The sequence below is a fragment of the Acanthaster planci genome, linkage group LG06 (genome assembly GCF_054643075.1).
Source record: "Acanthaster planci isolate LZ-2023a linkage group LG06, COTS_SCS, whole genome shotgun sequence".
NCBI classification, from domain to species: domain Eukaryota; kingdom Metazoa; phylum Echinodermata; class Asteroidea; order Valvatida; family Acanthasteridae; genus Acanthaster; species Acanthaster planci.
The window spans coordinates 9400652-9423662 of record NC_141782.1 but is presented as its reverse complement, the minus strand read 5'-3'; the positions used below and the strand labels follow the sequence as shown (position 1 = coordinate 9423662).

Genomic DNA, 23011 nt, shown 5'->3' with positions numbered 1-23011 from the left:
GACTATTCCTCCATGACTGGACAGAGAGGCATTTACTGCCAGCCTCTTTTAAATTTACACATGTACAAAAGACTGTGCTGTTGTTTTATCCTGGAAGCTTTCGAATTGCAAAATATTGTTAAAAAATATACCTGGCTCCTTTAAAATTTGATGATATTGATCGTGTAAAATGAAATTCCCGTGGTAAACGCACGAATGAGTCAATTAGACTTAACTGTTTTGTTGTTTGATAATGCGTCTGTCTCTTTTATTTTTATTAATTAAACATTAAACTTGGAAGCGACAATAGCCTCGTGATACTGATGTGACATTAAAACAAACACGGCACAAGTAAGCTATCATACAGGTCTATATAAGCTTAATATAAAATAAGCTCCATCATAACCGATGGACACCGTTTTTGAGCATGAAAAAGTCTTTTGTTTCATGATGCAACAACCAATAAAGAACCATGCATAAAACTGACTGGATTCGATAAGTTCATATTTGCAGCGGAACAGCAACACACGGCATTTGTCTGAAGGGCTCTTGGTAAGCCAGGGCGCCAGGTCTCTCTCCTCACGAGTGTGCCACGACTAATATTACATTTCATATTGCTAAAAATTTCAAAGTTTTAAAAATATAGCTTCTAAGAAATTTTAAAATGTCAAATAATTATATGTATCCGAGCTAAAAGTTATGCAAAGAAAGAAGAAAGCTTCTGATCGTCTGGTCCTCCAGTAATGCTGTCACCAATGAACACCTCACTGCTTTTAAAGGGGCGTTTTATACTGTTTATGCCCTAGGGAGAGGCAATCCATCATTCCATAACACAACGTGACTATCCCATCGCATTCGTTACAACCAGTGTCTTTTTATCTCACATTTTGAATGACACCTTTAAACACCATACTATACTTCAGTCGTGTACACAAGATCCTGAAGTGTACCTGTACGAGAAACTTTTATCGCATGGTGGATCAGATTTGCAAATGAAGTCGAAAATAAAGAGCTTACATGGCCTTTTCTCAGCGTCTGTACCGCACAGGAGAATTAAACCCTCCTCAAAGTTCTTGATACACATCAACGCAACTCAAACTTTTCGACAGACGACCGCCCCGTTAAACTGACCGTGATGGTCAGCCAATATTCGTCTTTGTAAAAAGCCACTCTGTTTTGTAAAAGATCCTTTGGAGAAGTGATAGATAATATGTATTAACTAGGGAAATCCAAGTGGAGGGAATCCACCATCAGCCGTATAGCCATGCTTACACTACGAGATTTGCAGGTTTACGACTGGAGCTGGAAGCAAGGTTGTCATAGCAATGAATAAGTTTGACCATGAAGATGAAATGCTACAGTATGGGTCATGATGAACCATGTGATGAAATGGGCAGAGGAGAGCTTTTTCAGAGCTACTCAAACGCCTCTTCCTAAAGCATGGGTCCACGTCAGCACATTTCGATGACACCTCTATTTTGATGATGTCATCATACTCACAAATTCTGTGGAAAAGAATCACAAATCCGTGATCACTTTGATTTTTTTCAATGCACGAGGTCACGTTTTACACAATCAGTTGATAAGCTACAGAAACACTTTACCTTCGTAGTTGACTTGTCCATCTCCATCAACATCAGCCTCTCTAATCATCTCATCAACTTCCTCATCCGTCAACTTTTCACCAAGATTGGTCATCACGTGACGAAGCTCGGCAGCGCTGGAAGCAGAGACAAAAATGCCATTAACTTATTTTCTCCGCAATGTCTTAACTTCATAGGCATGGAATCACTGAGTCTTGGCTCGATATTTTCATCTTTACCTGATGTATCCGTTGCCATCCTTATCGAAGACTCTGAATGCTTCTCTGATCTCCTCTTCAGAATCTGTTTCCTTCATCTTCCTAGCCATCATTGTCAAAAACTCGGGGAAATCGATCGTCCCATTTCCTGGCGATTTTTAATAAACATTTATTTGAAGCGTGAAATTGTGGTGTGATCATTTGTGAAAACATTAACCAAATAAGCGTACTTTTATATCAACTGTACTGGAAAGATTTACCATCAGCGTCAACCTCGTTTATCATGTCCTGCAGCTCAGCCTCAGTGGGGTTTTGACCAAGTGACCTCATAACTGTTCCCAGCTCCTTGGTGGTGATGGTACCGTCACCGTCCTTGTCAAAGAGCGAAAATGCCTCCTTGAATTCTGTTTCAGCAAGTACAGAGGCGAGCAAAATGGCAACCATTATTATAAGGTAAGGCACTCTCAAAGGAAATAAAAATGGCATAATAAAAGAAAACATCGTTTCTCTCTTATTTTTCTGTACAGATATATTTTATGCATTTTGGGGAGAGGGGGCACAGTTCTGTTTGCCCCTCCCCCCTCAGCAGTCAGTGATAAAGAATATGAGACATACCGGCGATTTGCTCCTCGCTCAGTGTTTCGGCACTCTGTAATGAGGTGAAAAAGAAATACTGACTTTACGATAGGATCAGGAAAGCAAGATTGTTGACAAAATACATGACTCCCGTACATTCTTTGTCATCTCGTGGAGGAACAAAAAGCCATTTCTATTCCTCCATGGTCAAAAGCTATTCTCCATTGCTATGCGCTACACAGACATTATAATCGAATCGTGTAATGCAACGACTTATCACTTTCATGTTGGTGCCTGGTCCATTGACTGTTTGCAGTCTGGGGCAGCATTCAAGTTTGACAAATCGTGAAGCAAGTTCCCCGCTCCTTGGTCAAATCGTGAGAGCGTATCTTCAAATTCTACGAAACAAAACAAAATTTGAAAAAATCTTCACATACCATGCTTGGTTTGAAGGTTTCGTTTCGGCAGATCTAGTGAAAGGGCGAAGCACTTGATCGAGTGTGAGGGTACCTTCTAGTACCACATGCGCTTGCTTGTGTACCCTTTATCCTTGAAAGCTGCGCAATGCGCACCTTGTTCACGCCATGGAACCGCACACCGTGATGTACGATGGGTTCACACGCGCATGTGACAAGAATGCTTAGCAAGTACGTCATACAACATGTGTACTGTATATTTAAAATAATCCACAGTCAGTCGGCACTATCTGGCTTCCGTAGATGGTATGTGGCAGTTAAGCCGGCATGTACAGTGTACATGTACATGCATTCTCACTCTACGACATTTTTTAAAATAAAAAGTTACACAGTCCCGGTCTCGATTTTGTTCTTGCATGAACAGTGAATCGCGAATTGGTTGAAAATGGACCTGAATTCTTCTTCGCGGCCGTTGTAATTTAACAACACTTCACTTACGGAGAAGTGGCCTACTTATTATTATAAGTACTTTCTGTGCAAAAATGTTTCCATGGGGTCATTGAAAAAAATAGGCTGAGGTTTGGGGCAAAAAACTCCGACCGAAATGACTATACATGCATACACTGTTTCCAATAGGCTCCTTCTCTCTCAAAAGTTGGCAAATAAACTTGAAATTCGCGCTTAGCGCTGTTGGTTCCAAAAGAGGAAATCATTAGCCCCCCCACGATGATTTCTTAGCCCAGCTGCATTACATTATCGAGGTCAAGAATATTATAATCAGCGAAGTTCGCCTACGTGGCCGATTGAAATCTGAGCACTTCTGGCCTGGGAAGGTTCGAATCTGGCAACCGGCTGCCACGTAGAGTCAAAACGGCCAGACGTGGATCCAGTGTCTCATTTCCTGTGAAGCTGGAGAAGTAAGAAACTCGATCATCTCCTGGCGTAAAACTTACAAGTTTGATTCAACATGGATAATTTACTTGTTACCTTGATCGGTTGCTTGCTTGTTCTATTTAGGCCTACTGTTGCTGCTCCGGTAAGCGAATTAATGTTATGGTACGAGAATGCATCATTTGCGACGAAATGTTGATACATTGTACATGTACATGTATCAGAATAATTGGAATAACAAGATGTTGGATGATGAAAAACATTTGTATTGTGCTGCGTTTGTTTTTTAACGGGAGTCATTTTGACGGATGACTCCTGTATAATCTCAAGACAAGATCTTTTCTTTATAAATTAGGACATTTTAGAAGAGTAGAATTCTTTTCGAATTGCAAATAAAATGTCTGGAAAGTAATGGATCAAATATGGAGCCATGGAGTTGTTTGGCAATTTTTGGCTTTCTTTTTATGGTGGGGGGAGGTAAAACTTTTGTACAAATCTCCTTGGAACAGTCCATGTGTGACTGATAGTATTCATTTGATTAATTTATCTACTCACTGCTTGATTAAAACAATAAAAACCCACTAATTTTGATTTTTCTCAGCCTGATAAAGAAGCACCAGCAGTTGTCACAGACAAGGTGTACTTTGACATCCAGATTGACAACAAGGATGTGGGACGTATAGTTGTTGGTTTGTTTGGCGATATCGTTCCCTTAACTGTCAAGAATTTCCTCCATTATGCCGACAAAACCAAGGAAAAATCATACAAAGGGACACAGTTCCACAGAGTCATCAGTGACTTCTTGATTCAAGGTAGGTAAAGACTGTCCCATTCAAAAAAGAATTCTTCATCTCCTGCAAATATGTGGCAGTATGGAAGCAGAAATACGTACAATCCTGTCCAGCTTCCTTGCACCATTGGCCTTCTTTCCCTAAATGACACATGTACAAAAAAGGAAGGATCCTTTGTCTGGAAAATACCTTTGGACAAAATGTGTTTAAAAAATATTCACTAATTACTTGGATGCCTACCTTATTGTAAATCATGTCTTGAGGTTCATTCAATGTTTCTTCTATAACAAAATGCTGCAATTCTTTGAAAGCTTGAGTTGGCCTGTTTTTCCATTTCAATTTCTTCAAAGCTACAGTGATTTCTTTTTTGTCTGTCTTTACAGGTGGTGATGTTGCTAATAAGGACGGCAGCGGATCCATCAGTATCTATGGCCGGTACTTTGAGGATGAAAATTTTGACTTGAAGCACTACGGAGCAGGCTGGCTCAGCATGGCCAATGCTGGTAAGATGGGGAACCAACTCCAGTTACCATGCCAACCCTCATCCAACAACATATAACTATTGTCCACCTTCAAGGCAGTTCATTTAGTAATTGTCCTTTCTGTTAAGTGTGCCATGGAAGGCATTCCAAATGTGGGCATGAAACAAGAGTAAGTCTTGCTCAAAAGGAGTTTTTAAGGGGCCAACAACAGAAGAGGTGTACATGTAATGGACCACAAAATTAGCAAAGCTATTGAATGGCCTTTTTTGGAGGGGAATCCATAAGTCAGTATGTTCTATAACCTTTTACACATTGTTACATTTTGGATAAAAGCAAACTATTTGGGGTGGGTTCAGAAGCATGTATACAGTGGAACACTGTTATTACAAAGTCCTTGGGGCTTTAGAAATTACCTTGTTATAAAAGTTACCTTCTATTATCAGTAATGGAAAAGAGAAAAACAAAGACTTGGGACCTAAAATTGTCCTTGTTATAAACATGACCATGTATTAACAGTGCTCTTTTTATATGTGTTTGACTATCTGATTCTTTAGCATGGACCTTGTTCATTCCAACAAAATATTGGTTGGATGTTTGTGAGCGACTGACATTGGCAAGAACATGCTTTGAAAGAAAAATCTATTTAAAAGAATTGGATAGAACTTTGTCACTTTCTCAAACACATAACTGGTGTTTCTTTTTGGGTTTTCCTTTTTTTAACAGGGACAAAAAATAACTCTTTCATTTGAAATGCATTGCAATCGTCCCCGTTTGCATAAGGTGGATTTGTCAATGAGCTCATTTCGTTCTACGGGCATTTTACTGTCCTCGAAGTGCAAAGTGTGCAGGTAAATGGTTATGCCATTGATATTTATTTTTCCAACTTGTGTTTTCTGTTGTAGTCATAAGGATCCTTTATTTGTTTTGACTATTGAAGGACTTGTCTTTTTTGACAGAATTAATGCTAATAATTCCAATAGCCAATAAACAGATTGGTCAACAAATGGATTCATTGACAAAAAAAGCCCTCTGAAAAAAAACAGAACATATCAACTGAAGATTAAATAAACTGTGAAATAACTAACATGACAGAAACAACACTTAACACAATTAGGTTGCCTCAAAATTGTTGCTGCAAGATCTGTAGAAAGCATGAGTACAGGTATAACGCACTGACAACCACCCATTTAGCTGCTACTTATGTCATCATTCTTTCTTTGTCAGAGAATTTGAAGGCTGGGGTTCCAGTGGCACCAGGTGTCCTGGACTTTTAGTCTTTCACAGCAATTCACTGCTAGCTACCACCTTTTGTTCTCTGTCTTTTTGTAACTAATCTCTGATAAGCATCTGCTGTATGGGACACAGTTAAATTCATATCTAGCCAGCCAGTACAAATTATATCTCAGACTTCCGTATCCTATGGAATAATGGACTTTTGGTTATATCTTATTTTACTCTGCACCATTGATACACAGAGAATACAGCCAGGAAAGTAGTTCCAGGTGCTAGTTGGTCTGTTAGAGTAGCATGAGTTGCCTAAGTAGGCACAGGCACTGAAATCTTTAGCTCTGCAACACACGCTCTGTCAACAAGAAACTCATTTTTCCCCCCCCCCATTTGCGGCAGGTCCGAACACCAACGGCTGCCAATTCTTCATCACAACTGTTAAGACTCCATGGCTGGACGGTAAACACACGGTTTTCGCCAAGGTCTTGGAAGGCATGGATGTCGTCAAGGCCATCGAGGCGGTTGAGACAGATGAGCTAGACCGACCTCTCAAGAAGGCAATCATCTGGGACTGTGGTATACAGGAGGTTGACACACCCTTTGAGGTGACCAAAGAAGGTGTGGAGGCCAAAGATGGAGTGGCCCGACCGCCGGTGGTTTAAAGGTTGTGTCAGTATCACTCCATTCTGTGTTTGGCTCACGGATTTGATGCTCAGTGAAAAACCTTGCAAAGACAATATGGGCAACTGCTTTTTCTATTTTTGGAACCAGTTTTGGGTGCTTGGATACAGCCCATTTTATAAAGCCGCTTTTGTACACTTTATATACAACTTCAACAATTCAGTGCCTTTACAAACTCATAATGTAACTTTGTCCCATGTTTCAAAGTGAGTATTTTGCCCTAAGGGATAGGGGTAATACCCAGCTGGCTTTACCCTTCGCCTTCTTTGTTGACAAAAGTGAAATGCTGTCATTTTAATCTGGGCCAAATTTCAAACAGTGGCTCAGCAGGAACTGGTGCTTCAAAAATGTTTGAGCCAAAATCTGCGAGGAACAAATCAGAAAAATTTACAATACACTACACTGGTGACAAGATCCCATAAAATGAGTTTGCAATGGAGCAAACTGAGCCCTTCGTTTGATGTATCACTCAGTTTGGCATCCAGATAAAAAATGGAGATTATGTGCGTGAGAAATCTCCAGTTCTTAATGATTTACAGTGTGCAAAATTCTTTTTAACGGAATTTTATTTCATAAGTATCTTACACACTGGAATCCAGCTGGAACTTAATTTGTTTTTAGTAAATCATTCTTACATGCTGCTGTCTGGAGTTCCAAAGTAGAGGTGTCGCTTGACTTCACAAAATATTGCATATACATGCAATGAACGGTTCACTCCTATGGGGCATCTAAACATTACAGAAAGCTTCTGGACCTACTGAAGTTCTTGCTCTTTGCAGGTGCATCACCCACTCTTTCACCCAGTCAAGTTTGTATCATGCTCTGTAAACAGTGAAGATGAAAAGCGGTTTCTGTACTGGGCAGAAAACACATTTTCCACCAGAAATTGAGCTCTTCTTTAGCTAGACGTCTTTTTGCGTGCCATTGAATCATCTGTGCCAGAGCAGTTTAGCAGTTTTGTTTAAGGTTTCTTCAGCTTTCTTTGATGACTAACTTTAAATTGCCTTGCCATTTTATATACTTCCGTGTTTGAAATCTTGTGATATATTAATTTTTTTAATATTGTTAAAAAAATTAAACAAGTTATTTGAACATACAACTGACTTTTTCCTATGTGTGGTCTTTCAATAACCAAACATGGGAAAACCTTCAACCTGAAAATTACACAGGAACCAACTAGCTCAAACCCCTTTTTCAAAAATGACTCATTGAAACATTTTATTATACACTTATTAAGTGGATAAATGGATGGATTGGTAGGGAGGGGTTAATGGAGATGGTGGGCAAGACCTGTACATTTCACCCCTTGTAAAGGGTAAGCGCCCAACCCCCATTTGAAATCTTGGGATTAAGAACTACTCAAGATGCAGTTCATTAGTTTTCAGCGCTCGCTTGAAAATGATGGGTGGGCGCTCTAGTCGTCCCTCCCACCCTCCTAGAACTTTCACCCTGGTTACACCACTGCTCTGTCCCTGGGTTCAGACTCTGCTAAAACTGTGCCTATAACATCTACTTTAACTTGTTTCCTGTATTTCATTAGCTCCAAGGCTGACATTAGCCTTTTTTAGAGCCACATGAAATTATGTCTGACATAACAGGAGGGTGTTTTGGAATAATGTGATCTCAGATAAAATGGGCTTTAGTGACATCCTAATTTCACACACATAAGAACTGTCGCAGTTTGACGCCTCATCGAAGGATAATTGAATATTTTATTCCAAACGTACCCGCAGAGGTTTCTATTCAGTTAATTCAACAATTTCAAATCTTTACATTGCCTTGATGAGGCCTGTCCATTGTAATCAAACCTTGCTCTAAACTAGCAGATTTAATTGTGAAGAAGCTCTAGTTTTTTTGTCTAAAATTGATTAATCTAGAAGTAACTGAAAATGGTTAAATTGGTTGTTTGCACAACTTTGAACTATCACTGTCTTTATCCAGATAATCTAGGAGATGTGTGCAACATGCTAGAAACACTGCTTGTTTGTTCTTGGAATGCACAGTGTTCACACAAATAATACCCACCACCTCCACAGAAAGATGACTCCTTTGTTCTAAATGCAAACAACTAGCAGAGGGAAGATTTCAAATTTGGGAATTTGACTGTAGTACCAATACAATGACAGGATACCTATGCTCACCCTTCTAATTCAAAATTGCATTCCTCAAGTTATTACAATGCAGAATTTATACATATGTAATATAAACATTAGCTGGTGGCAACCAGCTTTTATCCTACATTTTGTACAAAGTTTCAGCAAACTTGGCGGTGAAAATCATACATTCTGTAGGACGAGAGGTCAATCTAATTACCATGGCTGTTTAAAGCGGAAATTTGTTTTGATGGTAAATTCTGATATTGGCCACTTGGAACCCCCCCGCAAGCAATAAAAATTTCCAGATGTAATTTTTTGTTGGGAATGCATGGAAAATAACCTATTCTAGAGGAAGAGAGTCCCTTGTCATAACTTTAAATCCACAATCCCTTTTTGACCCTACTTTCTTTTCCAAGAAACCTGCCAATTGATCTTTACTGGTTCACCAGGGTTCGTATTAAGGATGTAGATAATTTCACATCCATGACTGGCCATAATTTTAACAAACCTCTGTCTTCAGCAAGATTGTTTTCCAATGACCTGCATGTACATAGGTAAAGCCTAAATCTCGGGAAATCTTTCAAAAATGCTCAAACCGACTACAGTAAGCATTTTTTTCCCCACTTGAAGAGGCCTGTGTCAGGTAGCTACATGTATTTTATCACAGGGCTATGTTGTGGGTTATTTCAACAGATCAATTATCAATTTTTGCAAATGAAGTCAATGCCAATATCTATGCAGCACAATCTGGGGATTTAAAATTTCATTTCTCAACATCACCTCTGTGCTTTTCTTACTTGATGGTAGAACAAGAAAGGCTGTTAACAACAAGCTAAATGCTGTTACGCAAAGTGCATGAATGCCTGAAACTGATGCTCCTTAATGCAATCGGATGCAGAATAATAAAAACTGTGGATGGATCCATCCTACAAAATGATGACTGTGGTATAGCTCTGTAAAGTCACTGAAAGGCCTGGCAACACTACACAAAAGTTACATCACCGTCTCTGACTATTTCTGCCATGGATCCTTACTCCGCCCAGCTTTGCTGGCGGTTCCGGAACTAAAGACCCCCTGCGGTGATGGCGAGGCATTGTTGAAGGCTGCCATGGTGCCGATGGGCAGCGGGCGGGACTGAGACGGCTTGAGGTATGGGATGAGCTGTTGCTTCTTAACCATGTGCAGTGCCATCTGGTGACTGCCTATCAATGGGAAATGTTACATTACCACGAAAATGAGGGTTTGTTTGATTAATACATTCATACTCTTCTCACCATATTCTCTTTGGGACCCTGGTACAAATCCTGTTCAGTGCACTTAGTGATTTGTTTATCAGTGCCTAGTTGATGCGGGGTTTTTTTCAAAGAGTAAAGTACGGGGCTCACTACTCATAACTGGAATCTTACTCTGTCTTCCTTTATCTGTTGCATATTACAGGGTATGCTAGCAACCTGCAGGGTGCAAATTTTCCCAAATGTCTCAGTTCCGAGTAGTCTTTCTGTATTTCCTACACTTAAGGTTTCTCTGCCAAATGTACAGATGCAGGGAGATTTACATTTAAGCATCACCGTCTCATTATTGTGAATGCGTAAATCAGTCATTTGAATCAACTACCTCATTCCATCCCATGCGCCAGCAACTAACGTTCTGTTCTGAGTCCCTTTCTGGTTTGAAGCTGGACACCGTGCTGAGAGAGGACAGTGTCCCATTGTTGATCAGGAAAACCTAAAATTGATGGCAGTAAATGGCAGAAAATACCTGTCTGCAGCTCAATGTATATGCCAAGGAAGAGGGCTTGCTCTGGGATCTCACTGGGAGGTAAAATGCTGCACATCTGTCATGGAGTAAACAAACAAATGGTGGGTATCAATGGCTGTGAAAATGAGACTAGAAGTATGCGAAGTGCAGCACATATAACAGCACCAGTAGAGCTTATCAGCCTTGAAGAGACGAGAAGATGCTACAAACCTCATTAACAAGCAAATTCATAATTTTTATCTTCAGATTGCATAGTTTAATTTCAGATGAGCACAGGGCATTGCCAATCTTCAGAAAAATGTACAAGGACAGGTCAGGTGCTAATGTTGGTCAGGTGTCCTGTCTGGACTGTGCATTATTTTCGTTAGAGGTCACTGCCTGTCCTGACGTACATGAATGATGGCACATACACGTATGATGACAGGTCTCCATGTCAGGCCCAGTTTTCCTACCTGCTTGAGGCATTTCTTGGCCTTGTCCCATTCACTCCGCAGTGAATGCGCACACGCCAGGTTGAGCAACATGGTTGCCCTGGCAACCTGCACGGAAGCTGGGTAGTGCTTGGACACGGCAATGTGACCCTCCGTGCTCTCCTGGATGTCCCCGGGACCGGCCTCTGATTTATCCCCTTGTTTATCGCCTAGGTCAAAGGTCACAATGGCAGAAAATCCCATTGTATTATTGTTTATCAGCAAAGCATGACAAGAGGCATTCCAGTTGATTTCAATTTGTCTAACAGTTTGGTAGGCTAAATTTCTACCGTACTTCGTTATATCTTCAGAACCAGGTTGAACTCGGGATTCTAGGATTGCAAGTATAATGCCATCACTAGGCTGCAGACTGACCTTGTTCAGGTAGAACTGGAAGCACAACGGACACATCACATACAGAGTCTGGGGCCAGGTGTTGGATTGCCTCAACTATCTGGTCCATGTTAATTAAGGCTTCAGCAGCATACAGGTGGCCCAGGAACCTGGATAAAACAGAAAACCAAAAAGACAATGCATCATCGACTTGTGTGCAATCCACGCTTCTACACCTTCTTTCAATTTGTGCCTAGTTTGTCATCACGTCTCTTGGTTGTTCATCCTATGAGTGATTTTATGATTCTATGAAGTGAAATGTTACTGTGAAACAAATGTTTAAAGATGTGAGAGAAAAATTTGCATAGACTTTTCTTGACTCTTTGGCAATGAGAATGTAACTTCCTCAACCAAACCTAAACCACAGCTCTGAAAATACTGTTATTTTTATCAAAAATGATGTTGCTTATTGTGTCTTAAGTCTACATCCAGGAATTAGATAAGGCACAGTGGTGTTTTAAGACTCATACAACTAGTATGGCATCCAGGAAAGAGAAAACCCCGGATGAAGAGAACTAAACCAACCTCTTTCCTGCTGTGATTCATTCCTACCTGAGCGATCCCGGCAGCCTGGTTTGCTCCAGCAGCAACCTGGCGTACTCCAACGCATGGACGTTGTCACCCAATGACAGGGCCACATAGCTGCTGCTGGCCAAGATGGAGCAACGCAGGCAAACGATGTCAGTCGGTTTGACGGACTGGCCCGGGGGTGCGGTGGGATTGCTGATGCTGGTTTGCTTATTGCTGCTGGGAAAACACCGAAAATTAGGAAGTGTTTCCAAGCTAAAGACCAAGTAAGAATAAACCTTAAAAATAAAAATAAACTTTAACCTCCTGCTAGGCTCATTTCATACACATGAAATTATAATTGCTGTATTGATATGTACAAAGCATCAATATGTATAAAACAAGTCCATCTCCTTTTCCCAATCAAGGGAAAGTAACAGTATATTTTTTAACATTTCAAAATGTTGTGACAAGGATAGCGTTGAAACCACAAGCTCAGAAGAAATTCTTTTTCTCTCTGTGAACTTAAACCTTTCTCTCATTCTTTTGTAAAAAAATACAACACAAATAAAACAAAGTGACAGGTTTATCCGGCACTAATTGAATAATAAAAGTTAGAAATTTACCTGATTGTGTCTGCGACTTCTGAGGAGTCGCTACCCACGCTTCCTCGCGATGTTATCCTACTTAATGTGGAGGGTGTAGTCTCTTCAGGGAGAAGAGACAGGGCATTGGAGAGACACAGAGAGGCAAATTCTAACGTTGGTGCTGGAAATGCTGCTGATTGGCCATCACTAACAAACATACAAAAGGTCAAGTAAGACTGCTTGGGTATTTGACTGTGAAGAAAGTTAAATGTTTTGACAGAATGGAAATAATTTTCAGCAACAAAATGCACTTTAACATTAAAAAATTACAATATTGTGACAGATGCTTAACATAAACTATTACAAATTCTCATTCCTGTGGTTATTATAACCCTTTGCGAATTACGAATGATTTTGAAGCAGTTAATACAACTTACCTTACATACTTTTATACTTTACATCTTACTGGAGCTAATAAATCTTGTTGGGATTTGAAAAGAAATGTCCGTGGGGTGAAATTGCACCATGGTTTAAGTTAACACCCAGGCACATTGGATATCCACGTGTGATAATTTTGCATTCTATTGCGGCACACAACAATGGTATTCAATACTTGTGTGCGTGTTTTAAGAATGCTTAAGAAGTAGCGGCTATTATTAAGAATGATTGGAAGAGGTTCTAGCACTTTTGTGGAAACTGATATCATACTGATTCCTTCAAAACCTACTCTACACTGAAATTGTGCAACATTGCTACTAACTACATGCATATGAAAGGAGGAATATGCAGTATTGATGATTTCCCTATTCGAAAAAACAAAACAGAAATTCTTACTTTATTCAATATGCAGACAAAGTCCTTTCTTTCAGGCAAAGAGTACAAAAGTATTTGATCAGATGCTTTATAATTTCATAATGTTTATTTGAAATTATGACAAGGCAGAAATTATTTCTCACCTGTATTTATACTCAGAGGATCCAGGGGATAAAATCACTTTGCGATGAGGGCCAGAACCTATCACGTTACGCACGATGCCTCGTCTAGTGGAATCCAACGAGCTCTTCCCTTCAGCCTCTGAGTTCTAGGTTGTAAAAGAACATGAATGGCGTGTTGAACACCGATGTTCTGTCAACTCATACTTACACATATGACTTTAACACAAAATAATGCCTCCATCAGGAAAAACTATTTCCTTTGTTATGAAAATAATGGCCTTGATCCTTGACCAACTACATTAAAATCAATCCAGTTCGTAAGTGACTTCATCATACATGCAGACACTCCGCTGATTGCAGGCTCCCATAGGACGTACCCTACGGTTGCACATTAACTTCCAGTTCCAGGGTTCCACGTAATTTTACGTGCAGTGGGCGTGATTTAAACTGATGCGACGTCAGACTTACGAACCGGACAGGCTTCTGGAGAATGCCAAGACCAACTCACCAGATTTGAAGTTGATACGTCGAGTCTTTCTCAATCATAAAAGGAAAATTGTTTTGGATGCACGAATGGATGGACAAGGCAAATGCAGCACAAGATTCAGAGAGCTGATGGCAAATGTGTTGAATCCCAAATGCCGAACAGAAAAAGACACAAACTGGAGAGAGGAGGTTAGTGCCGCCTGACCTGAGGTAGTGCGTTGGCTGCGATGCAACACTCGGCCAGTCTCAGCCACAACCTCGGGTTGGTCGGGTACACCTGTATGGCTTCTGTCAGGCACTCAAAGGCTGCTAGAGGGCGCCCTTCATGCAGAAGCTGTATGCCCACGTTGTACAGGAGCTCGTAGCGACGGTTCATCCCGAGCGTCTTGATGTGACGATTGTTCAGAGACTGACCTGAGGAACCAATGGGAGGGTGAGGGGAGGGATTAAGTCAATGCATGCCTCCTTAGGGACACTACAACCTTCTTGATCCTTAAAGTTAATAAGGGTTTTTACAGTATTAGCAAAGAGCTGAGTTAGTTTATGTAAGGCTCAATGCTCTTTGAAAGGTAAAGTAAAAAAGCAACAGCTTTTGCTTTTTTAGAAAAATCAGAAAGGTTCCTTGAAGCCTGGAATTGCTCCAAAGTTAGGGTAAGGGCAATTTTTCAGGATTGTGATGATTCTCAGGAAAGAGAAACATAAAAAAGAGAGAAAAATCTTACCTTTTCTCTTTGGCAACTCAGCAATGGCATTAGCATTCTCCTGCAAGGCACGACGTCCGTAGTAGGCGGCTAAGTGATACTTTCCCATGTAAAAGTGAATAATGGCCAGGTTGTTGAAGTACATGACTGGAATGACCTGGCCCGTCTTGAGGGAGTCGGCTGTGGGCGTGGCACTGTTCAGCAGCTTGATAGCCTTGCGGTAATTCTGACGGATGTATTCGAAATTGCTCTTGAGGAACAAGGAGACCGCACACTGAAATATGGCACAGAAACATGCAAGTTGATGGTTTGCTTCTAAAGACTGGGAGCCAACAAAGATTCAAAAGTCGTGGCTTCTAAGCATTTGCCGATCTACTTTGTTCTCACCGGTCCAGCTGAGTTCATGACTGTCTTAATCTCACGTTTGCAGACTTTCACATGTTTCATCTGCAGGTAGCATCTAGTTTTTAACTGCAATGAAAAAATAAAGGAGGAATTAATGGGACAAATTCTAACAAGCTAAAGCAAGCAAAAGAGAAGGTCCAGAAACTCTTATGCTAAAGAATACCTAGAGTAGAATGGTGATTGCTCCCTACAAAACTCAGTGAAGGTTTTTTTTCCAGTCATTTGGACATGACAATACCTTCCATGCACTGGAGAATACCAAATTTTATCAGCTGAGAGTCCAAATGGAAGCATTTGAGGGCACCATTGGAAAAAAACAGGAATTAGTCTGATATTCCTTGGGGTGTATAGTACATTGCAACTGCAGTGGGTCGTCTGTCCATGAAGCATGGGGCATTTTCTTGAGGTAATCACAGAAACGTTTTGGAGGATGCAACAAAGCATGGGTGAAAGTTAACAAAAATTATATTCTTTTAGACAGAAGTTTCAGAACCCAGCAAGAAAGTACAAACGATCGCATGGGCCTAGGTGCATTAAGTTAATTTATAAGTAGCCATGCCTATATTTGTACACGTAGAATAATCACACATGTTGAGTTAAAACCTCAAGAAACTATTCAGATTGAAGTTTTTCAAAATGAAATGAAAACTGAGGTGTTCCGTGTAGGCCTGATAAGCTTGTTTTGTAGTTATTTTTCATTGATGCACATTAAAACAATTTTGTACCATGTAGCTTCTCATACAAGAACAAGCACATGTGAAATACGATTGTGCAGTAATGAAACATGGATCAGATGTTCCACAGTTTATTAGACATTTGCCCCTTTCCGTAGCAAAAGCACAACAAAAACACAAAGTGAAGCCCCCCTCCCCCAAAAAGGAGAGAAAAAGGGTAGAAGTCTGTCTCAAACTGATAACTGCTTTTTACAGTGACTGAATGGAGGTAATGGGAACTTAAAACAAAGCTGTTATATTTAATGTAATCAATGTTAAACAGTGCCCTTGGGTGTCAAATAATATCCATTAACCCCTCCCCCCTGCATCCGGCAGGTCGGGCAGATGCCCCTATCCTTTAATTTCATCCTGGCTAGAACGCCGGTGCAGAAATGGTTGCTGGACAAGATAACCTTTTTTTGCTAACCTGTTTGACCTTACCGAGAGGAAAGTCTTACTTACCAGATGCAAAGTTGGCCGGTATTTCTCAGGGTCAATGTTCGATTCCTCTGTGTTTGAGTCCTTGTTGTCTTTATTCTTAACATCAGAAAAAACATAGTTGAGAGACATAACAAATTTAACTGACTTTATAAAACTGATGTGAAGATCCACGTGTATATATGAACAGTGGACTATTAAACTCTGGCCACTGTAGACTCACAAATCTATTGCATTTTGTTGGAAACTGTTTTATTACAACTTTTACAGGTTACTTGCAAATTTGCTGAAATAATTTTATAATTCTGACATGAAGCATTGTGATTCTTGACACAAGTGAATTTGAAAGATTGGGAAAAATTTCTTGAAGGATAATTTAGTGAGTATAGGTAATGTCCCTCAAGTCAAATGTATTTTCACCCTAGTGCTGAATCACTTCACCAAGAATGTTTCAACTTCAAAGAACTTACACTTGATTCCGATCCTCCTTTGTTGCCGGAGGATTCCGTAGAGAAGAGAAGCTTCTCCAAGTAAGCTAAGATGCCTAAGGCTTTCTCAGGTTGATAAGTGCACAGGTAGGTCTCAATCAGCAACAAGAGGATCTTGTGAGCGAGGTTTTCTTCTGTGGGTGAAAGAGAAAAAGAAAAGAGGATGAGTCAGAGATGAGTTACATCTGAGCAGACTGGAAACTGTGGATCTTAGGGGTAATGAATGCCTGTTTGGTTGTGAGAGAATTTCAAGATTTGATGTCTGGTTCTGACAAAGACAAACAGTTTTTTAAGACAGCAGGCAGACCTTATCCAACGACTGTTTAATGACTGCTGTAAAATTCCATAGGAGCAACTTTCATATTATAACTGTCTCTGATTAATATGCTAAAATAAACAAAATGTTGCAGACTAAGCAACTTCTAGTGAAATCAACCATGACTATATTGCCCAGTAACACCACAAACTTGTGGCAAAGAGCTCACACACGGTGCAATGTTACACTACGTTTGTGCCACTGGCTGGTCCAGTTGGACTTTCAAGGATTAATACTTCAATCAAAACAAAGACAAAGTCCAATTTCAGCGGGGATTTAAAGGAATGAAAAAGTTAACATCTGAGAAAAGAGATCCTCACTCACCGAGGGGCTCAATGATTTGGAAGAGCTTTTCCAGAATTTGGATAGCTTCATGGTGCTGTCTCATGTGGTACAGGATGATGGCGTGATTGAAGAAAAGAATAGCATGGTCTGTGTCTTCCAATGAGTCAACTCCACTCAGGTTCACCTGGGCCTGAGTGCAGACCTGGCCCAGTGCCTTGCGCAGGTCGTCATTCCGAGTGCAGCCCGACTGGTAGAACTTGGCCACCATCAGGTTGTGGCCGACTTTGACGTCACTGCCCCTCAGTTTGGACAACGCATGCAGCTTTTCCAGGCAGGGGGCATACTGGCCAGCCTCAAAGTCAGTGCTAGCGACAGATGCCATCTCCTTCTCTTCCTCGGTGATGACTGGAATTGGGGAGGGGGCAGGAGATTCGGCCGGACACTCCTTCTCCTTGCCGCTGTCCTTGTCGGCCATGGTTAGCCAAGTCCAAGATTGGTCCTGGTATGTGCAGCACTCTACATAGCAGAGTTGCAGGAGTCACATCTGTACTTGAGAGTAATCTGGTCAATTTTAAAGTATCACGTGACCAATGTTTACTGTTGATGAGCGGTTATCTTATGGCCAAATTGGTTTACATATTCATGTAGTCAAAAGATGAAGGGTGCATACATGTATACTTGGTACAATGCTACCACAACATCTCGTTTAACTCTCCTGGTACACGTTGATGCAATGTTTAGCTCCAGATTTCCAAAGATGAGTAACTAAACAGACCCAAAATCGAATTTCAAATGAACCTCAATACTGACAGTGACATAAATGCAAGGTGTAGGAGTTTGGAGCGCAGTTGGAAGATGGAATAAATCTGTGCAGCTGCAGAACTGCACAGCACTATAAATCAATCCTGTAAGAAATCTACCAATCCTGCCACTGTTAATTAATCACATTTTCTAGTTCATGGAAGACTGCTTTGAAAAGGGTCACAAACTTCAAAAGTCCACGATTTTGTCCATGATTGACTAACAGTACAGTGCAATGACGTGATTGTGCCCAACACATTCTTGATTGAAAGAGTTTTGCATCCCACCTCCATGACTTGTCAGTTTCATGAACACCATGAAGTTTAAAAAGGGGCCAGAGAGGTTGCTCTTGTGTCTCTTCATGTATTGACATGATTGAAGCTGAGCCCCCTTTCTTAATAAAGCCTACCCCAAAACAAAGAAATATAAAGGTAACCTTTTTAAACACTTTTGGTGTAAGTGAAGTAAAACAAATTTAGAGTCCTAAAATGTATACATGTAACGCTTTCCTTCAAAATCAGCCTCAAAGGGAACATTAGGCTTTATATATAAAGCAGTTAAAGCTTTATATGATCAAGCAGTCATTCATGCCCAACATGTATATACATGTGGGGCATGAATGACTGCTTGATCATTGTGCAATATGTCAATCTTCTTGCATGACAAATATTTGTCAATACTTCATCCATTAGTCAATCGCCTTTTCTGATTTGCAGTTACTATTATATGACCGTATAGTTGCCAGGTCCCTTATTTTGCTGCTTACTGTGAAAACCAATTCACTTGACAATGGGTGACAAAATTAGGGACCAAGTGACTATATAGTAACAGACTTTAATCGTGCCCAACATAAATGGATGTGTGTTTCTTCATGTTCTTTCAAATCAAGGGCATGCCCCAACTGGGTCGTGGTGAAAGTTGGGACAGCGGACGGAAAGAATTCCATAAATTGACGCCGCTTGACCACCATGTGCACTAATCCTACATGCCCCATGGGACTGATCTAAAAACTTTTTAAGGGTTTTCTAAGTACATGTGCATGTACACGTAAATAGCCTACCTCAATATTTCTACGCCTACAAACTGTACATTTGACTCCTTGGTCATTTCAATTCCTTCAGATGGGGATACTGTAGGTCAATACATTCTCACAGTCGAAATGACATCACTGAGTCTGGGTTCTTTTCTCTGATTGGTCCATTGGTGGATGTTCCATATTTCACACTTGGGACTCAAAGGGGCAAAATTAGTGTTGTCATCTACATGTAAATGTATGGGGAAAATCTGAATTGACAAAACTCCTAACCTTTCACGCCAAATGTACATGCCTGAAATTTCACTGTTCATACGCTATGAATATTTCCCAAACTCTACCTAAAAGGTTTCAGTTATTTTAAGCAAAAATAAGACAAAATCCCCATACCAAATGACAGGAGAGTTGCCCCTTGCCCAGATGTGAGTGCAATAAATGGAACAACCTCCGACCGTGAGAATGGACGTGATGGAAAATTAGTGACATCCATATGGAATTCTTTCCCAGCTGCCATGCACTTGCCATACTACCTAGAGGTCTCTTAAGTCACTACTACATGTACATGCGACTTGTTTACATGGTATCCCAACACTATGTGTTTTTTTAATCCAGTTTTTGCGGTGGTGATCTGGTAACGCTGACTCCGCTTTTTCAATAAATGTTTTCCGTGAGAGCACGGGTGGGAACTTATAGCTCTTAAAATGGTGTAATGGAGGTTCTCAGACCATGAGACCAAGTATTTGTTGAAATAAATGTATGCCACATTCTACTTATTAATCTCCAATTTCTACCCGACAATGATCGCATCGTTCAAGCCGTTTGTGTTTATCACATTTCGCATGCATCGGGCTGCATAATGGCCAAGCTTGCTCCGCATTTTGGTTTGACCATTTCCGGTGGCGGGTGGACGGCATCTGGTTTTCATTGTGCAACCTAAGCTGACACCATTACACAATATGCACTGCACTGTGTAGTTGTGACCAAGGTTGTTCAATTTACATCAAATGATTTAAATTACGATTTAAATCATGATTTAAATTGCTTTAAAAAATCAAAAATCATTTTCATGACATCATTCATGTTAAAGAAACCCTAAATTCTTTTGGGTATCTGAGAGGAATAAATGGCTGAATTTAATATATTGATGCCTTTAAAACATAATTTATCCACACAACCAGAATTAGGAAATGTTTATAATGTTTCTCTTTTATACACCAATCGATATTTACATGTTCCTGATGTACATGCCCAAATTGGAACACCAAAGATGTGTACTCATTCAATAAAGTTTTGAAATGTTACATAAGGCATGCCAGGAATAAGCAAGTGCAAGAGTTTTATCCCAATTGAAGAATCAAAGACAATGATCTTTGATCATCTTGTTTTATCATTGAAATTTGCATAAACAGTTTATCTATACTAGAGTTTGTGTGTATTTCATCATACAGGTACATGTAACTGGACTTACCTGGAAGCAACTTTTGTGTTTGTTTGAAATAATGAGTTCCACATATGATAACCTTAACCCCTGCAGTCAGCAGTGGAACCTTTAGTTATCACATAGTATTTCATGTTTTGAAATTCAGGACCAAAAGCCTTCTGGACATTTAATGAAAAGATCGATTTTAAAAAACTATCAGACTATAGCATCAGTCCCAACTATAGTTAGCACAGTCCCAACTATAGTGCAGCAGTTGACCCAAGGGGCCTATTGTCTGCCAGTTCCTATTGAAAATTTCTCAAACTTCCAAAGTTTATGCATTTCACACTTGACACATTCATCTAAAATATGGCACTTCATCTATACTATGACGTGCATGACCATGATGACATTGTATAACAAAATGACCTTGCTGGGGACAATGATACATACATACGGAGACATGCATCAGGTCGGGGACCCAACCACAATCTAGCGACAATGCCAGACTATGCATATGCCGCTCGTTTGTGCACCGATGACATAATTTTTGAACTATTTTTTTAGGTCAAGGTTTGTACATGACATTGATCTCTTTATCAGCCAAAAACTTCAATACAAATTCCTGATTGATCAAATTTACAGGAAACATGCTACCCAAGATCTCAATGAAACTTTCCTTTCATTTGGTATCTATAAAAAAGGATCAAGGAGATTTTTCGGTCGCATCCTGCACTGATGTGTCGAATTTGTTGGGCAGGCGAGTCCAATTCTGCTGATGAAAACGTCTACGCAAAAACAATAACTTTGCCACAGTTTATTTTATGAACGAAAATGTTGCCATTAAAAATCTCCATCGATTCACCGTGGCAAATTTTATGTTTACCATGGCGATTTTCCAAAATACTGCCATGTTGGCTGCCGGCACTTCAAATCTCGTTATTTTCCCAAAATCGTGCGAGAAAATTATATGATCCATCATATCACGTGACCTGATAAAAATGATGTCACTGCTGCTTGAACAAGTGACATAAGCAGAAACTAGGGACGTTGCTAGATTGTGGTTTGGTCCCTGACCTGTGCACACTGGACCTGGTGTCACTGTAGTTGGGCTGGCCCAACTATACTTGGGACAGACGCTTTAGTTGGGGCGTAACATAAAACATTATTTAAGTCACACAGAGTACTACATGTAGTAGTCATGGTATTGTACTAGTATTGACTTAGTTCTCTGCCATAACCACGCCGGTGGCATAACCATGATCATCATTAGTTGATATCCGCGCACATGAAGAGACCGGCATATCACATGTAGGCCTAGGCCCTACGGATATCTGCTGGCAATGACCTAGCCCCACTAGTGTGGCAGGGACTCTCGTTACCGCTACATCCTTAGCCACAAATCAGTATACGCAATTTGCTTGTCAGCGAAGTGAAAAATTTCGGCGCACCCTCTTATAATTGCAAGTGCAATATTTTTTGCACACAGAGATGATTCTTAGCCTCTCCGCTTTCTTAGCGCCATTTAATGATTTATTGAATGATTTCACTCATGTTGTTCTGGTATTTTCCAGTCTTTTTGCCTTCACCCATTCAATCTCACGGGCTTGCCCTTACAGTCGCCATCTTTAAAATAAGGTAGTTGAACATTACGTCATTTGCCCCCTCATCGTCTTGATGGCTCTTCCATGTCAAGACATATCTAATACACGGACTGAGCAATAGATAAAAACATGTACATGTACATTTGTACCAATGGCCTCTTCAAAAACTTGGGCAGCAGTTTAGATATGTCTACGCCGACATGCAAATTGCGTATACATACGGATGTGTGGCTAAGGATGGAGTGGTAGCGAGAGTCCGTGCCATACTAGCATCAGAGCATGACTAGTGCCAGGTACGGTAGTGGGGCTTGCAATACCACCTACATGTAGCACTGACCCGGCTGAGATTGAAGTCGATTTTCTGATTTAAATTTACGGCGAATTCGCACGGTCCAACATCATCTACAGCAGAACGAGAAATTTTCCATGACACATTTGGACTTAAATCTTAAGTCGAAGTGGAACTTACAGTTACTATTGGGTGAAAATTTGCTGGATAAGTGAATTGAGGCGCCATCTCCACATGCCAAAACGGGTCGCGATGACGAAGCTTTAAGGGCGCCCTCAATTGACATTCTTTCTCCATGTCGACGGCAGGCGAAGGATGATCTTAATCATGTTAGTTCCAAAGTACCGGGCTGTGGCAATGGGGGGGGGGGGGGAATTGATGACACATTTTATTTACACCAGGAGACATTATGATAAAAATGTGTATATGCATGCTTTTGAGC

General features: G+C 40.5%; 3 protein-coding genes across 8 annotated transcripts; 1 reads left to right on the top strand and 2 right to left on the bottom strand.

Moving 5' to 3' along the window:
• Positions 1-217: 217 nt before the first annotated feature.
• LOC147798798 (calmodulin-like) lies at positions 218-2955 on the bottom strand. The gene is made up of 6 exons (XM_087138400.1): positions 2794-2955; positions 2396-2429; positions 2041-2184; positions 1802-1928; positions 1584-1699; positions 218-1484 (listed from the first exon to the last, which is right to left on the bottom strand). The coding sequence occupies exons 1-6, from the start codon at positions 2794-2796 to the stop codon at positions 1453-1455; spliced, it is 456 nt and encodes a 151-aa protein (XP_086994526.1). The 5' UTR covers positions 2797-2955; the 3' UTR covers positions 218-1452.
• A 584-nt stretch (positions 2956-3539) lies between these two features.
• Positions 3540-7943, top strand: LOC110975644 (peptidyl-prolyl cis-trans isomerase B-like). The gene is made up of 4 exons (XM_022228282.2): positions 3540-3808; positions 4265-4475; positions 4838-4957; positions 6563-7943. Exons 1-4 carry the CDS (start codon positions 3740-3742, stop codon positions 6823-6825), a joined length of 663 nt encoding a protein of 220 aa, XP_022083974.1. The 5' UTR covers positions 3540-3739; the 3' UTR covers positions 6826-7943.
• A 593-nt stretch (positions 7944-8536) lies between these two features.
• Positions 8537-22830, bottom strand: cnot10 (CCR4-NOT transcription complex subunit 10). 6 transcript variants are annotated; one of them, XM_022228275.2, is made up of 14 exons: positions 22750-22830; positions 17462-17983; positions 16804-16955; positions 16358-16432; positions 15165-15248; positions 14799-15051; positions 14282-14490; positions 13612-13736; positions 12695-12862; positions 12114-12308; positions 11544-11671; positions 11151-11338; positions 10699-10774; positions 8537-10142 (listed from the first exon to the last, which is right to left on the bottom strand). In XM_022228275.2, the coding sequence occupies exons 2-14, from the start codon at positions 17895-17897 to the stop codon at positions 9952-9954; spliced, it is 2280 nt and encodes a 759-aa protein (XP_022083967.2). In that variant the 5' UTR covers positions 17898-17983; positions 22750-22830; the 3' UTR covers positions 8537-9951. The 6 variants fall into 6 exon arrangements, with proteins under 6 accessions (XP_022083967.2, XP_022083973.2, XP_022083968.2 ...); XM_022228281.2 differs by having other exon boundaries at positions 12114-12305; XM_022228276.2 differs by having other exon boundaries at positions 17462-17966.
• Positions 22831-23011: the final 181 nt, after the last annotated feature.

What these genes read in the sequence shown, in the direction of transcription:
- LOC147798798 (XM_087138400.1), bottom strand. An exon ending in GATGGCAACGGATACATCAG is followed by an intron (nt 1,700 to 1,801) that starts GTAAAGATGAAA and finishes CTCTGCTTCCAG; the next exon opens with CGCTGCCGAGCTTCGTCACG. An exon ending in TGGACAAGTCAACTACGAAG is followed by an intron (nt 1,485 to 1,583) that starts GTAAAGTGTTTC and finishes TCTTTTCCACAG; the next exon opens with AATTTGTGAGTATGATGACA.
- cnot10 (XM_022228275.2), bottom strand. Translation starts at nt 17,897, where the DNA reads ATGGCCGACAAGGACAGCGGCAAGGAGAAGGAGTGTCCGGCCGAATCT. An exon ending in TCATGAACTCAGCTGGACCG is followed by an intron (nt 15,052 to 15,164) that starts GTGAGAACAAAG and finishes GCCATATTTCAG; the next exon opens with TGTGCGGTCTCCTTGTTCCT. An exon ending in GAAGTCGCAGACACAATCAG is followed by an intron (nt 12,309 to 12,694) that starts GTAAATTTCTAA and finishes GTGTTTTCCCAG; the next exon opens with CAGCAATAAGCAAACCAGCA.
- LOC110975644 (XM_022228282.2), top strand. Translation starts at nt 3,740, where the DNA reads ATGGATAATTTACTTGTTACCTTGATCGGTTGCTTGCTTGTTCTATTT. An exon ending in CAGTGACTTCTTGATTCAAG is followed by an intron (nt 4,476 to 4,837) that starts GTAGGTAAAGAC and finishes CTGTCTTTACAG; the next exon opens with GTGGTGATGTTGCTAATAAG. An exon ending in GCTCAGCATGGCCAATGCTG is followed by an intron (nt 4,958 to 6,562) that starts GTAAGATGGGGA and finishes CATTTGCGGCAG; the next exon opens with GTCCGAACACCAACGGCTGC.